Raw genomic sequence first — 18,580 nt, 5'->3', positions numbered from 1 at the left:
AATAATCACAATAATAATAATAATACCCACAATAAAAAATAATCACAATAATATTGACCACCACAATAATAATCATAATAATAATTAAAAGTATTATCATAAATAATATATATTAAAAGTATTGTCATTATAAATAGTAATGAGGGTATATTTATTAAAAGCATTATCATTTTGAATAGTTATAATGATATAATTATAATAAAATAATAATAGTATATTTATTAAAAGTATAATTATCATCATGAATAGTTATAATACTACTACTACTAATAATAATAATAGTATATTTATTAAAAGTATTATCTTTATGAATAGTAACCATAATAATAATAAAAATAATAATTAGTAATCTCCTGAGACTTGCGTTACATGCTACAACAAAAACACAACAACCATTAATGACCTTCGTTTACTCTTTACACGTGTGATTCCTTGGATTTTAATAATAAATCTTGTGCCGTTTGCATTGTTGAAGTTACTGCAGGAAACCGTTAAAACAAACTTAACAAGATCAGCGTCCTTTCAAAATAAGAGCCCCCCAGCGTTTCTGTGGGCATTTACACCCTTCAGTTTTTAAAAATGCTTTCATTGTGAAATATTTGCAGGAAGCTGTAAGAATATAACGCTCAGTAACTTGCAAACTTGAACTTTGTCCCTAAAAGGACCCCAAAAAGGTTGAGAACCACTGGGTTAAATACAGTCAGCCGTTTCCACGGCGACAGGATGAGGAGAATACCCACCGGCAGGTAGTTGACGGGGATCTCGTACTTGTATTCCTCCGCCTGCAGCTTGTACACCAGCTTCATCATCGGGCCGCTGGACACGGGGGAGAAGGAGGATTTAGATCAGGGGTTGGCAACCCAAAATGTTTTAGAGCCATATTGGACCAAAAACACAAAAAAACTAATATGTCTGGAGCCGCAAAAAATAAGATTTTAAAAGTGTTCATGTTTTATTTATTTTAGCTGTTATAACCAATTATGCTGCAAGCAGCGATGAACGGGCCCTCGCACCCTGGTGCAGGTTCAGGATTGCAGTGGAAGTTTGTATGACTTGATGTAGATTCTTCAGACCTGGACATTTAGCGGATGAAATGTGAGATTAATCCAAGTTTATCATTGTGAAACTGCCAGAATCAGAATTAGAAAACTGCCTGTTTTATCCTCATGACACACGCAGGAGGTTAAAACTGCTGACTTCCTGGTTGGTCAAATCAACCATTGTCTTTAGACGCATCTGTTTCAAAACCCCCATCACATGCTCTGAACAGATAACAGGGCAGCTACTTCAGGGGGGTCGACTGACAGCCGTCTCATTGTCTTTAAAAGTTAGCTAAGGGTTATTTGAACCATCTGTTCAAACCTCCAAGAGAGAGGTACTTTTTTAGTTGACCCCTTGACCCTTTGTGTTTTAAGGATGTCTGTTTGTTTCTTCATACCAAGCCTCTTTAACTGAAAAGTCACATGTGTGTGACCATCTGTTTCCTGTTTCTGTCCATTGTCCATCCACTGTCTACCATTGGTTGTCTTAACATAGCCAACGCCTGTCAGTTTTTCAATAAATACCTCCTGCTAAGAAGGACCCAGCAAGCATTTCGTCGAGAGCCACAGAGAGAGAGCCGTGTTGCTCGACAGGGCTCCGACTTTGCTTCACTTCTGCGCAGAAGGCCTTAAAAATCATTTCTGACAGTTTCTGGTGTCTTTTTCTAAAGTTATTTATGTTGTGATGACTTTTCAACCTAACAGAAACACCCACGATTCTCTATGTCAAACCATTCAAAAGTTACGGCAGAAAGTAGGAACTATCAAATACTGACCAATCAGATGAAGGGGCGGCTAATCTGCACCAATTATGTTCAAGGACTCAAAACCGAGTCCGATGACACCACCCACGAGTCTTTATGTCAAACTATTCAAAAGTTATGGCAGAAAGTAGGAACTATCAGATATGGACCAATCAGATGAAGGGGGGGCGCGCCCGTACCCGGGAACCGGGCTCCGACCCGGGAACCGGGGTCTCGTACCTGGGGTTCAGGAACTCCACGGCCACGTGGAACTCGCTGCAGCGCGAGTTCAGCAGACGCAGGTTCCAGCCGGCGATGACGCCGTCCAGGCTGCCGAACACGCACTCCACCAACCACGGGAAGATCAGGTGCAGCTCCTGGAGAGAGAGAGAGATGATAAAGGATTTATCATTATGAATAGATATGATGATGATGATAATAATAATAATAATAATAATAATAATAATAAGTTTATTAAAAGTATTATCTTTATGAATAGTTATAATAAAATAATAATAGTATATTTATTAAAAGTATTATTTTTATTAATAGTTATAATAATAAAAGTATGTTTATTTAATTTTGAATTTAATGTTTATTATAATAATAATTAATCGATGGAATATTTCATAATATTCGATAGCTGCAGCCCTAGTCAGGAGTGATGGAGCCAGATCATACACACATCTGGAATTGTATAAAAATGAGGATATAGTGGCAAAAAGTTAACTCTAATTCTAAAAAAAAAATCCTGGGATATGAAATCCCAAATACTGAGTGATGAAAGAAGATTTGTACTTGTAAATATTAATCGCAGCCAGTAAGAAAGTGAAACCTCCCAAACAGGAGCAGTGGTTGGAAACTGTTGTTAGGGAACAAAAACCGGCGGAGACTCAAAAAAAAATGTAAAAAAAAAATGTAAAACTGGAAAAATGGAGTTTCAACATGAGACCAACTGAACAGAGACTGAATAATAACATCTCCAGACAGTTTGTAAGTTTATTAACATGTTTGTTGTATTGGTTTTGCCTACAGAAATGTGAAAACTCAATAAAAATGTAAGGAAAGCGGGGCGTTGGGGTGGGAGCGGGCCGGACCTTTGCAGGATACTCGTCTATGATCTTGGCCAGATCCTGGCAGCGCTGGAGCAGAGGTTTGGTGCTGGTGTCGGCCTTCAGGTTCGCCTGCAACAAAACAAGAAAACATTCATCCATCTTGACCAGGACTCCCTGGCAGAAGAGATATTGTATCTCAATGGGACTTTCCTGAATAAATAAAGGATAAATAAAATAAAAAATTCAGACTTCACAGCGACTTCAGACACGTCTAGGTCAAAAACCCAAACACTTGCAACGGTCACACCTGAACTACATTATATATTAAATAGTAAATACTAAATAAAGACTGTTTTTGATGTGTCAAATCTCTTTTTTCTTCAGGTTTTTAGCTCCATACTTTAGACCAGCGGTCTGGGACTCCAGTCCTGCATGTTTTAGATGTTTTAGATGTTTTCCTGCATCAACACCTGATTCTAATTAACTCTCGTCACCAGCTCATCCAGATCTGAACAGCTCTGTTGTCGACGCATTTAATGCCCCGTTTACACGGAGCAAAAACGCTGGTGTTTTCATGCGTTTTGGCCCTTCGTTTACACGAAAACGAAGCTCAGAGTCACCAAAATTGATAATTCCTGAAAACTCCTGGAGTTTTCACGTTTGCTTGTAAACGGAGAGAAACGGACATTTATTCTTCAGAACGTCACATTATGAGACAGAAACGTCACCAGCGTCATGAGTAACACCTGTGGTTACAATTAGTTTGTAACCGTCAATATTTTCTTGTATTTTACCTGTTTTATATTCTAACGTCACACTTAAAAGTAACTCCACTTCTCTGTCACTCCAAACCAAAGACTCTGGTTCATCTTGGAAGTAACTGGAAGTTACTCGTGTCATTTGTTGATGGTTTTTCCAGGATTCTGATTGATTAAGGGGGTCCTGAGGACCTGGACTGATCAACACTATCTAGTTCAACTCTGACTCAAGCAATGATTAAACTTTTAAACATTTGGACTGTTTTCAGTCCTAAACAGTAAAGTTTATGTTCATCGTCAGGCAGAACTCACCAGGAGGAAGCTGGGCTGCTGTAACGTTGGAGTGGCCATCCTGGAACGGACCTGGATCCGACCTGGATCAGGACCTGGATCAGTCCTGGAACGGACCTGGAACGGACCTGGATCCAACCTGGATCCCACCTGGATCAGATCAGGACCCGACCTGGATCAGTCTTGGAATGGACATGAGTTATAATTTCAAGCACTTTCAAGGATTTCCGTAGGAACCCTGCCACCTGGATCGGGTCAGACCTGGACCCAGAAACCGAACACCTGACTTTGACATCTTTACCTTAAGTTCTCTGCAACTTATTAGTCCATGTTCCAGACCAGATATCAGAACCACTCAAGTTGACAAAACCTGCTTATGATTATTGAACAGATCCATGTCTATAGATGATATTCTGGTATGAAAACCTTCCTGAGTGGCAGCTGGATCAGAGTTATCAGCTCATGAAGTTCAGAAAATTACATTTTAGATGCTGCTGCATATCCTGGTTTAGACTCATGTTCAGGAAATCTGTCAATGTTTCACTATATTATCTTTGGTATCATTTTAAAGGGGACCTTTTAAACATTCATTCAAGCTAAGATGTGAATTTTTCTGACCAACATAGAGGTCACTGCAGCTCTTTAAACTATAAACAACACACGTTTTTACACAAATATTTTATCCCTGTGTCATCTAGGAACAACAGAGACACAAAATACAAAAACTGGAAAACTCACAAGAGTCAAGGATTCAGGAAACATTATTAACATAACAATATTGTATGAATGAATGAATGAATGAATGAATGCATTTTTATTTCGAACATGTATATAAAAATGAAAGTAAAAATAAAAAAATAAACATTTACATCTTCATATTCACATATGTTCGAAAAAAAGGAGTAGGAAGAAGTTCACACTTTTTCCTAGTTCCTACCCCTTTATAACTTTGGATTTACATTATTGCTATTATTATATCTACACAATATCCATATAAATATAGTCTATATAAATACTACGTAAACATGCCTATTGCTACATAATTATCCAAATAAGTTTATAGAAAATATAAATATTACATACATATTATATCAATATATAGAAAATACAATTATATAAATATATACTATATAAACTACATAAATATCCCTATAAATATATATGTGCTACATACATAAAAATATATAACATGCATTACATAATTATAACTATCCCTCTCAATATATGCTACATAAATATCCACATAAATATCTAAACATATCTTAAGCAAGTATAATATACCATTTTATTTGTTTCTCACACTCCTCGTTAACCCATTTCCTCTTCCATAAACCTGTTTATAAATCATTTTTTGTATCTCTTTCTAAACAGATTTATGTTAGTACTTTGTTTCATTTCCTGCTCCAAACTGTTCCAGAGTCTCCACATTTCCATATTATTATTAATAATTATTATTATTCCATATGCACATGCTGCACATTGTTGTTCCTACTTTATGTTTTCTAAAATTTAGTTCTCCCCTTAGATTATTACAGCCCCTCTCTCTCTCTCTGAACATTCCTCTGATATTTTTTAGTAGTAGATTATTCCTTGATTTGAACATTATTTGCGCTCTTTTGTATTTAACCAGATCCATAAATGTCAGTGTGTGTGCTTCTCCCGTAATATTGTAAACAAAATTAACATAGTTATTAATGGGAATATGTCAAGATGTGATTATAGTTGGGCTATCACGTTCTGTGTAGTTAAGATAGTGTTAAGAAGGTTAACCAAGTACAGAATCATCACATGTCACTGAAACTCTGATCCAGCTGCTGCTCAGGAAATTATCGTAACAAAATATAACAACAAAATATCTACAGACATGGATATTTTCAAAAATCATATCAAGTTTTGCCACCTTGTACTGCACTGCAAAAACTCAAAATCTTAACAAGAATATTTGTCTCATTTCTAGTTAAAATGTCTCATTTTAGTAAAAAAAAAATCTCATTACACTTAAAACAAGACTCATCACTGGAAAAAAAAAAACTATTTTCAACGGTTTCAAGTAAATTTTCACTTAAAATAAGTGGAAAAATCTGCCAGTGGAACAAGATTTTTATTTTTTGCTTGTAATGAGAAGATAAATCTTAAGGATTTTTCTACTTATTTTAAGTGAAAATCTACTTGAAACAGGTGAAAATTGTCAAATAACAAGTTATTTTCCTGGTACTGACTCTTGTTTTAAGTTTAATGAGATTGTTTGACTAAAAATGAGACATTTTAACTAGAAATAAGACAAATATTCCTGGTAAGATTCTGAGTTTTTTCAGTGTGGCCAGTGAAATGTTGGACTATTTAAACAGTTCCGTTTTTAACCACTCACTAAAAACACCCTGAACAAACATGTTTGTACTTTGAGTCTTTTACAAAAGTGTGAAAGTTTGAGTTATTTCGGAGGAAGAAGAAGAAGAAACAGTAAAGTTAGCGGGACAGATAATGTGCTAAAGCAGGGAAACACTTCCACAATAAACGGACAAAAACGGCGAAGAAACTCTCACAAGTCCTTCAAAAACATCAGCAAAAAGACTAGATATATTCCCACGTCTGAAAGAGCTCATATTTACCTTTAATTGGTGACAGAAATTCAAGGTTTCGGATGTTTTTCTTTTGCAACAAACCGCGTTTTGCAGCAGCAAGGCTCCTCTTCTTCTTCTGTGGTTTTACAGCAGTTACTGGGAGGTTCAGCTCAATACCGCCCCCGCCTGGAGGAACGATGTAAACACTCCCTTAAAACCTATAATAATAATAATAATAATAATAATAATAATAATAATAATAATAATAATAATAATAATAATAATAATAATAATAATAATAATAATAATAATAATTCTTCTGTGGTTTTACAGCAGTTACTGGGCGGAACAGCTCAATACCGCCCCCGCCTGGAGGAACGATGTAAACACTCTCTTAAAACCTATAATAATAATAATAATAATAATAATAATAATAATAATAATAATAATAATAATAATAATAATAATAATAATAATTCTTCTGTGGTTTTACAGCAGTTACTGGGCGGAACAGCTCAATACCGCCCCTGCCTGGAGGAACGATGTAAACACTCCCTTAAAACCTATAATTTCAATTTCAATGTATTTATTTGGTAAGGGACAATGTACATCAATCAGCAAAAAAAAAAAATAGATGCACCCAGATTGCAGCCATAGGCTGGTTTACATCGGTAGTCCCCCTGCCAGATGTAATCAGCAAAAGTCATACAAACAACAATAATAACAATCACAAAAAAAAAAATATAGCACACATAACATAGCATATGCATTCACAATAGAGGTCAATGACGATAAAAACAGTGCTGGGGAAATGAATGGTTTGAGAACTAAAGTGCTGTAGTGCTGTTTTGTACCTGCTGTGGTACATGATAAATAATAATAAATAGGTAAATGTTAAAGTGCTGCCAGTACAAGATTATGGTACATGCAAAATAAAATAAGTGAGAGAAAAAAATAGAAACAAATAAAAATAAATAACTACTACTACTACTACTACTAATAATAATAATAATAATAATAATAATAATAATAATAATAATAATAATAATAATAATGATGATGATGATGATGATGATGATGATAATAATATTAATGATAATAATAATGATAATAATCACAATAATAATAATCACGATCACAATAATAATAACAACAACAACAACAATAATAATAATAATAATAATGATACTACTACTACTAATAATAATAATCACAATAATAACAAAATAATAATAATCACAATAATAATAATGATAATAATAATAATAATCATCATCATCACAATAATCATAATAATAATCACCACAATAATAATAATAATAATAATAATAATAATAATAATAATAATAATAATAATAATAATAATAATAATAATACACATGAGTGTTGAATCCAAACCAATGACAGTAAAGAACATCTGTGTCTCTCTCTTTTCTTCATTCTCTCTGTCTAAAACTTTAATAATGACAATAAAGAAGAATAGGTTTCTAATCTCACAAAACTCCAAACCTTTCATTATTTAAAAAATAAACAAAAAGCAATCTGAAGAACCATAATTTATTCTTCTACAGAAACCCTTTGAAACTTTGGAACTGATGTTGTCTGCCGTGGTTGGAGGTTTTTCCCTCCCGGGCCGCTGTGGACTTCCCTGTGAAGTGTGAGGTTTTATTTTGAATGACGACCATAAATTCACAACTAACAAAAGACCAATAACAGGAGGCCCAGTAGGATCTTTTAAATTACTCCATGTAATATACTGATATATGAAGGGGTGAGGAGATTCTATGTTTATCTTTTTGCATCACACACTCAGAAAGAGGAAGTGTCTTCTGCAGTTGACTAACAGGTAAGTTGAGTTTTGTCCTAAGACGCTTCCTCGTTCCACCTGCGTTAACAACACCGTAGGTATTTTAATACAAGACACACAGACTGATAAGACTTCTCCCGTGACGACTGTGTTCTGAATGATAAAACATACTATTCTGGGAACCTGTACCACCGAGACCTGATGTCAGGAATCACCCGTCCAGGTAAGGCTGTACGTTTTTCTTACCCTTAGCTGATTAAAACATGGTGATGAGCATTAACTTAGTTAACTAATCAGATGAACACAGCTAAGACAGCCAGAGTAGAACTAGAGAAAAGATATAACATTTAAATGAACAGTCAAGACATTGTTTTGGTCGGCGTGTACCACACCAGGGGTTCTTAACCTTTCTGACCTTGGGGCCCAATTTTTTCAGTACAGAGTGGCCCGGGGCCCATTAAATATTAACACTTTATAGCAGGGGTACTCAACTAAAACTTTAAGAGGTTTTAAATGTACTCAATCGAAGGTCCAGAACGTCATTATATATATATATATATATATATATATATATATATATATATATATATATATATATATATATATATATATATATATATATATATATATATATATATATATATATATATATATATTCAAGTAGCCTCATAGTTGTATCAACATCTGCATCTGACTGTTATATTAAAAAAAAGTACATATTTGCCAATTAACATGTGTAACTTGAATTACACATATTTTTTTCTCTTAAAAATAAAATACATTTTATTTTATTTTTCAAATGCTATCTTATTTTATTTCTCTACCAGCAGTTTGAATTTCCCCTTTTCTTTTTTAATTGTCTCAACACATTTTTATAATAAATGAATATAAACATTGGTGAGCCTGGAACGATATTTAGTTTTGATTCTGTTCATTGTGGAGAAAGCTGCTTCACAGCAATATGGGCAGGATGTTTTAAGATGGACAGTTTTTTTCTGTGACTATTAGTTCAGACTTGAGTGGATATATTTGATGAAAAACTTTGTGTTTTGTTTCAGTGGCGTTTCACTTTCGCACTTTGAACGCCACGGTCTCTGAACTTATGAGACACTGGTTTTGTCCCAGTGTGAAGACTGAACCAGGATGAATCGGTCCATTCCGGGTTGAACTTTTGTTTCCACCTGTTACGCTTTTCATCTCTGTATATACAGTCAAGCTAATTACCGTATTTTGACGACTATACGGGCGCCGTGTGGAAAGACGCACCCTCAGTTTTGTGTGTGTCATCATTTCTGTAAAACACACACACAGCGCGCCGTGTGGAAAGGCCCCGTCAACACACACGGAGCGCCGCCTGAACAGACACACACACACAAGCATACAAGTGTGCATATTTAAAAATAGAGCGGGAACAAAACTTAGTTTGATTGTACTTTATTTAAGATATTAAATTAATCAGTTGTCAGGACTCAGCGCGTCAGGTTTCATCCGAGCCTGATCAGCTGAGAGCCCGCAGCTCTCTGGCTGCGGAACAGCCGAGTCTTTCCGATGCTTTTGAGAAACCCCGAACAGTCCAGTCCAGCAGACACGACAGCCCACGCATCTACATGTACAATCCTTCACCAGTAACGACGGAGCCCACCGCCCGAGCGGCACCGACCTCCCCGGCCGCGGGGACGCGTCAGGATAAATGATCACGCCGCGCTCGCTCGCTCTGGGCGCAGACCCAAGTAATCGATCCCTGATCCTGGCGGATCTAAACCTACTCTGTGCAAAATGAAGGATTTACTCTGTAAATACACACCATTTCTCTTACTATTACACGTACAGCTAGCTGAGTGTCTTCTCCTCATTTGGTCGGGAGTTGCTATGCAGTCCCGCGGCCCACTGGTACAAAACTGAATTTTTTTTTGCGGCCCACTAGGTGGCGCTCGCGGCCCAAATGTGGGCCGCGGCCCTATGGTTAAGAATCACTGTACCACACTAAAGGTCATCTGGAGATAATAAAATGATCAGGCAGTGGGAGCTAGAAGTCGTCCATGAATTAAATGTAAATCTGACATCCCAGCCTGAGCAGGACTATTCCTACTACTATTGTCATTTAGCAGACGCTTTTATCCAAAGAAACTTACATGTGCATTCCTGAGGCGGACGCGTCAGTTCCTGAGGCGGACGAGCCCATATTGTTAGATAACAATATACTTATTCACTGTGCCTATGCACTAGCCAACACATCACTGGGCCAGACCCACATAGTCTGGACACACTTCTTAATCTTAAATCATTATCTATAGGTAATTATTACCAATTTTGTTTCTAGTGTTACCAACAGTCATGATTTATTCCACTTTAGCTCATTCTCTCGATAGAGTCCCCTTCCCTTACTGTCCTCTTTCTCGGGGATCATAGGATTCTTGCTGAGGTGAGGAGGTTCCCCCCACCCCCCTTCTCAGTACAGCTTCCATTCCGCTGACAGCTGTGGTCTGTTGTTGCAGCCTGGCTTGAAAGAATCTAAGAAGAGTGTTGTTGGCTTGTTGCAGCTGTGTCATGGTTTGCTGGGCTTGATCATAGGCAGCCTGTATTTGTCCCACCTTCCTTTGCAGCGTGATGGCTGTATGTCTGGCGTATGTCTGGCGCGGTCTATGACTATAAGCAATGCTTCTGATCTTCTGGACCTGCTTACGGGCCATATGGGTCAGACCCGACAGCAGGGACGAATAGACTCTGGTAGTCATAGCACACATTTCGATGCGAATATCGTTAAGGTGTATATACTGCTCAAAAGGGTGGATCAGGAATCTTGAGATCTGATCCATATCACTTGGGCTAACGGTGAGGTAGGGTGGTCTGGCAGGCGGAGGTCTAGGCATCGGCTGGATCGCTGCTGATGCTGGGCCGCCGTGGATTTCCGGCAGTTGTCCTCGATCCCCTGGGTTCTCTGGACTCTCTGGGCTGGACCGGGGTCTAGGGGAGGCTGCGGACCACTGGACCACAGGCGGGTCTTCCAGTAGTCCTGCTGGATTCCCCCTGGGTGATGTCGGTAGATGGCTCCACTCTGGTCCCGATGCCGGTGGTTTGAGGTGCCTCTCGTCCTGCTGTGGTTCACCAGGGTGCCTGTTTGGGACAAGTGTGCTCGTAGCTAGATGCAGTTGTGTTCCTAAGGGTGTGTGTGTGCTGTCCCGTCTGCTAGAACTGTGCCCCATCATCCTGGGACACTTTTATCACTTTTTTCTATTTATTCATGCTTATATATATGTATATATATATATATATATATATATATATATATATATATATATATATATATATATATATATATATATATATATATAAGCATGGTATAAGCATTTATCTACTGAAGTTAATCTTCCTTTGTATGTATCTTGTGGGGAGCAGGCGGTGACCATCATATCCCTACCTATCTCCCTACATCTTCTGTAACTAACTCTATGAATTCTTCTGGTTCTGGACTAAATTGCATCTGTATTACTGGGAATTGTCCTGTTATGCTCATAAAAATATGTGATATCAGGACACTATTCCAGCCATTTTTAAGTATTTTAGCCATCCCAATTTTCCCAGCCAGTCCCAAAAGCTTTTAATTTGTATATTCCAACTGGAATTTTTCACATGTTCATCTCTTAGCCGCTTCATTTCTTGCAGGACTCCAGTCAAACTACCATTGGAGCCTGTGTGCATTGGAATTAAGGTGCAGCATTCTTCCCCAATTATGTCACAGACTCCCTGGTCACCTGCCATACGTGTTTCTATCACAAACCTGTTTTGCAGGGTTATCAGGGTTCGGTCTTAGGGCCAACCCTATTCACCATTTACATAAATGAAATAGGATCAACCTCAAATGCTGCTGTTCATCTTTACGCGGATGACACAATTATGTACTGCTTTGCTTCTTCCATCTCCCGTGCCTTGGAGTCTCTACAGACTGCTTTTGACACCCTTCAGTCCCAGTTGTCTCAGCTTAGACTGGTGGTGAATGCAGGGAAGACCAAGGTCATGCTCTTCTCCAACAGCAAGCAGGCGTCAGCGGCACTTCCTGGCATTGTGTCTCGTCAGGGTACACCTATTGAGATTGTGTCAAACTACAAATATCTTGGCGTTGTTCTTGACGACACTCTCACCTTCCAACTTCACATCAATATGCTCTTGAAGAAACTGAAGTTGAAACTGAGCTTTTTCTTCAGAAACAAGTCCTGCTTTTCAGCTCTTGCTAGGAAACGGCTGGTTACTGCCACCTTCTTGCCTCTTTTGGACTATGGTGATGTCCTCTACATGAATGCATCTGCAAGCTGTCTCCAACTTCTGGATGCTGCGTACCATGGAGCGCTGCGCTTCATAACCGGTTGTAAACCACTTACACACCATTGTGTGCTTTACTGTCTGGTTAACTGGCCATCTCTTTCCATCCGCCGAACCCTCCACTGGTACACTCTCATTTACAAATCCATTCTTGGTCTGCTCCCACCCTACCTCTCTGTCTACTTTTCACGCAAGCAATCCAGATACGCTCTCCGTACGCAGGATATCATTACTTACTCCATCCCCTTGGTCCGCACAGAGAAAGGCAAAAGGGCGTTCTCTTTTGCAGCCCCGTCCACTTGGAACTCCTTGCAACAGAGTCTGAAGTTGACGAACCTGATTCCCCTTGCTAGTTTTAAGCTTTTGCTTAGAGACATGGAGAGTGCATCTTTATCTTGTACTTGCACTAGATGACCTCTGCCGCAGCTAAGCATTTAAAGCACATAAGCTAGTCTGTGTTCTACAAGTTTTATTTTTGTCTGGGGCTAGTGTGCTAACCTGATATCTCTATTTTCCAGCTATTTAACGGTTATAGTGTATTGTCATTTCCACTCTGCATCAGTTTCAAGTGTTATGTCCTGTCATATCTTGTCATGTCTCATTTTTATGTTTTATGCAACTGTGTGGATGTGAACAGGTCACACTTGAAAATGAGTCTTCGGACTCAAGTGTTTTATCTGTATAAATAAAGGATAAATAAATAAAAATAAAAAATCAGTGATGTTGCATGCAATTGTTCCTGCACTAGTGACATCCCTTTTATATTAAAATTCATGAATTTTTGTTGGTTATACCAGAGGAGATTAATCCAACGACTATTTTGATCTATGTATTGAGCATTTGTAATAGTTCCTATTAACAGATCCTAATACCCTCCTAGTCTTTATCCACGCGGATGCTATTGCGGTTTGGTCTTCAGCTACACCCGAGGGGATTTGATCACACGAGATATAGATTTCCTCAGATGCTTTCCAATTCCATTCCTACCTTTGATCGGAGTCTTGAGTATTCCATTTACTTCTGTGGTGTGGTTGATCTTGATCTAATTTTTGCATAATCAGAGATAATTGTCCCGTTAACATTATTGGAGCACATATACCCGTCCAATTTGCAGGCAAGTGTGATATCATAGTGCCATTATTCTCACAAGTCCAAAAAATATCTCCCGGTAACTTTGTTCCCTTTCCCAAATCCAGCAACTTATATTGGGCTATATGGAATGAGCTTTGTTCGTAAATCACTTGTCCCCCATTTGGTACTACTTGTTTACATTGAATTCGAGCTTTTGGGCTGGTCTCACATAGCTTGATGGTTGCGGTGGCATTTCCCCAGGGGAGTTTCGGGTGCCATGCTACTCTGCTGCATCTCACCAATCCCTCCGGGTCCGTGTACTTTGCGGCCATCCATTTTTTGTTTTGAAATGACAAAATAAAAATAAAGAAATAATCCAAAATAATCCGTTTCCCATCTTTTGTTTTGAAAATAAAAAACGGAAAACGGATCGTTATCCATTCTGGTCAGTGTATCTTTTGGTCATTGGATTTTTCCATCATGAGTGGGAATCAAAAAACAAAAAACGATTGGTTTATTTGATTTTCCTTTTAAAACAAAAAACAAATATTGAATTACACTGCATTTTTTCTTTTTTTGTGTTAATATGATTTAACAAAGATTCAAAATACGCTTTTATTTTCGTTTTCTATTTCATATAAGAAAAATGAAATCACTAGTCAACAGGAACGAAAAAACGGACCAAAAACAACCGTTTATTCATATTCGTGCACCGGAAGCTGGCATTTACAACCGAGTGAACTTAGTTCTGGATATTTGACAGGCATTCCTGTGACAATTCTCTCCAGGGGAAGTTGTTCTGTACCACCCCGTCCCACTCGAGCCAGCCACTCTAGGCTACTATCCCCCCCCCCTGTGTTTTCTGCCGTGCATTCACACTATACGCGAGGCATGTATTTTACTCGTATTTACTGACATTACGCCCCCAGATGTAGCTACAGTTGTCATAGCAACAGTAAACACCAGGTCAAAGCAGCAACGGGACTGTGGTCATTTGTTGTGGGGATAATGGGCTGACTTCAGTTCTAGAGCTTGTTAAAAGATAGAAAAATTTTCTTTACCACAGGCTGCTGCATGTTAGCATCTCAATATCATGTGAAAGTTCACTCTTCTGATGGATTTGAACTACATGCATTTGCAGCTACAACAATGTCAAGACGGTCATTCATGATTTCCACTGCAGCCTCCATGTTTCTACCGGGAGAAGGGTCGTGAAAAGCATGGAAAAATAATAATAAAAAAAAAAACTAGAATAGGCTACAATATGCCGACAGTCCATTATGCCGAAGGTCGTGCTATAATTGTTACAACGTTTGGGTAGGCTGTGACCTTCATCAGGTTAACTGTCAGACAGTTCATGTAGGTGGAAAAACACGTCACTCATTGTGTCATTCAATCTTCATTCATAAATTCTGGCTCAGGTCTGACACTGAGTGGCCTAAATAGTAAACGGTCATGCAGCGCGCATCAATTACCACTTGAAACAAGAAACACACACAGGAAAAACGCTGAGATAAATATCTATCCATACAAAATAAAGAACAACAGCAACAACAATAATAATACATCTATTAGACCAAAAGGTAAAATAAAATTAACTTAGGCTTTTTTACCCACAAAATGACAAGATGGTGATAAAATGAAAATAATAAACTCTATTGTCATAGAACTTTTCTAAGTTTGCAAGGCACTTCAAAAACAGATTAAAAAAAAAGCACAGATAAAAACAACACAGACAACGAAATATACAGGCCCTAATAGCTTATAAGATAATATAATAGGCTATATTAGGCTATGAATAATTTTATAAATGCACAACGACGTCTGAGTTAAGGAAGTCTGAGAGAGAGAGAGAGAGAGAGAGAGAGAGAGAGAGAGAGAGAGAGAGAGAGAGAGAGAGAGAGAGAGAGAGAGAGTTAGCAGAGCCTACAGACGTTTAAAAGTCAAAACAAAAGTATTTACTCACAAGAAGTGATTGTAATCAATGACATAATTTAAAGTAGATTTTTACTAAATATGATAATACATCTAGGCCTATGCGTGGTCTAATGATCAGCTCTCAACGTAAGACTATATTAAATTCTCTGTGGATTAATTCTCCACCTGCATCAATTGGATCCTCGTCAAAAGGACATGTCATGTTCGTAGCCTAATAGTAGAGAAAAGAAAAGTTGTAACACTGATTTTTTTTTCTAATCAATGAAAGACGGCATAACTGCCTCAACTGCGCTCTTTGTTGGTAAAGAACAGCTCATTCGCGCGCTTGCTTTGTAAATGCCAGCTTCCGGTGCACGAATATGAATAAACGGTTGTTTTTGGTTCGTTTTTTCGTTCCTGTTGACTAGTGATTTCATTTTTCTTATATGAAATAGAAAACGAAAATAAAAGCGTATTTTGAATCTTTGTTAAATCATATTAACACAAAAAAAGAAAAAATGCAGTGTAATTCAATATTTGTTTTTTGTTTTAAAAGGAAAATCAAATAAACCAATCGTTTTTTGTTTTTTGATTCCCACTCATGATGGAAAAATCCAATGACCAAAAGATACACTGACCCATTATCCATTATCCGTTTTCCGATTTCATTGATGTGTTTGAAAATCGAAATTGGGAATTAAAACAGCAAGTGGAAAACTCTTTTCTCTATTTCCTTTTTCCTATTTCCTATTCGTTTCGGGCGGGGGCGGGGGGGATGTTAGAGTTCAGTTTATGTTATTGATTGGACGCAGCTTATTTTTTGGACGCTGCAGCTGAACGGACTGTCACAACATCACTGCAGTGAAACATGAGTTTGATCTGTAATCTGTCTTCACTCCGTCATGAAACTGCAGTGATGTTGTGACAGTCCGTTCAGCTGCAGCATAAAAAAAAAAGCTGCGTCCAATCAATAACATAAACTGAACTCTAACATACTTGGGTGAAAGAAGAGAATAAAGAGTTCCTGCACTAAACCCTGTGTCCTCTGTCCTGTCGGTCGACCCCCGTAGCACTAGCCTTACTACATCACCGTCCTCTCCCCACGGCAGTCCATGCTTTGAGGATATCCCAGCCAATGTTTCTCCATTGACTCGGTTCTGGTTATGATTTCTTCTGCCAACACATGATCATATGTCTGCTTTGACATACATTACATGTTTGATTTCCCCATTATCATTATCTATTATCCCCTCATGAGTGGCTAGTGTGATCATTGCCAAAGCACATGTATCTAGTGTGTATTGTGAGGTAGCTGTGTTAGGATTAGTATTAGCCAATATTATAACTTCCCCCATTGTTAATCCACACAGGGTTAACATCATCATGCAGCTAATCTGAATCAGAGGAAAACCAGTCCCAGTGTGGGCGGATATACGAACGCTTGCGGGCCAAACGAGCCCGGCATTTCCTCTTTTGGTGAAAGAGGTGATGGGTGTGCATGTGGTAGGCCATCTGCTGAGCCCGCCACAGTGCCATCGTGTTGCAAACGGTGTTCCTCAGCTGCTGGTAAGCTCTAGTCAGGCGGCATCTGACCTGCAGGACCACCTGCATCAGCAAGAGGGTCACTAAACCTAACAGACGTATCGGCAGCATCAGAACGCTCCGACTCACTAGACTGCAGTCTCTGCTTACGGCGAGCCGACAGCCGGGTGGACCTCCTCTGTCCATGCGGGGACAGTGAGTCTGTATTTGAAGAGGTAGAAGAATGACTGGAACCGGTGGCTGGAGGGAGGCTTTGTGCCGCCCTGTCAGCATGCTCAGACTCCGACGGGCCTGGAAGGTGTCCAAGTGGGTCAGGAGGCCTATGGCGGGTGCAGTAGTTCTTATGGAACCAGAAGGGCTTACCTTCAACCTTCAAGGCAGTGGGAGTAGAGAGCACGACCTTAAAGGGTCCCTCTCTACGTGGTCGTTCCACTGACGCCTAAACACCCTTATGAACACCTGGTCACCGACTTGGACATCTCGAACGTCAACCGGAATGTGCGTCTCATCTTTGCCATGGGCTTATTTCACATGTTGGAACACAAGTCTGTGGATTTGAGTTAAAGCACGCCAATAATCACCCAACTCACATTCTAGTTGTGCAATGGCTGGCCCCTCCAGGGGTCCTCGGGTCTGTGGGAGAGACACGGGACGACCTGTGAGCATCTCATGATGAGTGAGATGGGTTAGTCAGTTAGTTTGGGAACGCATGGCCATTAAAGCCAGGGGTAGTGCATCAACCCACGTCAATCTGCCATTGGAATAAGGCTGACTAATTATGCAGGTGCACTATGTGTCTAACAAAGACAATTTTTATCATTTTTTATGTGCCTTACTCGCACCCTAACGGTTTTTTCTACTTATACACTTTAATTTTACTTACTTACACATTAATGACAACACAGGTATATTTAAAACACTCTTTAAAGATAACAAACCTTTATATTTACTGTAAGCCTTTTACTTTACGGTCTTTTCCCTGCCTAGGACCCCTCCTCGATAGGCAAGGTGGTTGACGTCTCCTCAGGCTGTACTTTTACTCGAATATCAACTTTTCTCGTAGTCATTAATACATCAATACATTAACCCACAAAAATATATGATTACCCCACAAAGCTTCAGCCCTACCTACTCTTTTACCCTTTTTTACTTACTTACTGTGTCATTTCCACCCCAGCTAGTTCTGGCTGTCTGGTTAAATTTTCTTTCAGATACCATACCATTACATAACGTATAGCTCCAAGACCTGTAAGTGACATAATAATCCATAGGAAAATCAACAGGTTAAATATGCACTTTTCGATCTTGTCCATCCCACATTCATCATACCTTCAAACACACATTCAAACTTGGACCTGATCACCAGCTGTTATTGCTCATATACATATTTAAAGTTCTTTTTAAATACTAGGTTCTTTAGGATAGTTTTATCAGTACTTTCTGACCACTGGAGCTAGGTGGAGGCCCGATCATCCAAA

At 38.6% G+C, this 18,580-nt stretch overlaps 1 protein-coding gene across 5 annotated transcripts in view; it reads right to left on the bottom strand.

Annotated features, from left to right (window-relative positions):
* Nucleotides 1–6,585, bottom strand: part of smpd4 (sphingomyelin phosphodiesterase 4) — a 32,532-nt gene extending 25,947 nt beyond the window's left edge. For 3 of the 5 annotated variants that reach the window (XM_061726582.1, XM_061726581.1, XM_061726583.1), the window contains exons 1-5: nt 6,497–6,585; nt 3,909–4,069; nt 2,881–2,967; nt 2,024–2,160; nt 741–816 (exon numbers count right to left, since the gene is read on the bottom strand). In XM_061726582.1, coding sequence (XP_061582566.1) covers nt 741–816; nt 2,024–2,160; nt 2,881–2,967; nt 3,909–3,947 — 339 coding nt within the window. In that variant the 5' untranslated portion in view covers nt 3,948–4,069; nt 6,497–6,585. The remainder of the gene's footprint in view (nt 1–740; nt 817–2,023; nt 2,161–2,880; nt 2,968–3,908; nt 4,070–6,496) is intronic. The other 2 variants (XM_061726580.1, XM_061726579.1) reach the window with 2 other exon arrangements.
* Between the last annotated feature and the right edge of the window lie 11,995 nt (nt 6,586–18,580).

The sequence above is a fragment of the Cololabis saira genome, chromosome 8 (genome assembly GCF_033807715.1).
Source record: "Cololabis saira isolate AMF1-May2022 chromosome 8, fColSai1.1, whole genome shotgun sequence".
In the NCBI taxonomy this organism is placed as follows: domain Eukaryota; kingdom Metazoa; phylum Chordata; class Actinopteri; order Beloniformes; family Belonidae; genus Cololabis; species Cololabis saira.
Note: the sequence above shows the minus strand (reverse complement) of the source record. Positions and strands in the feature narration are given on the sequence as shown.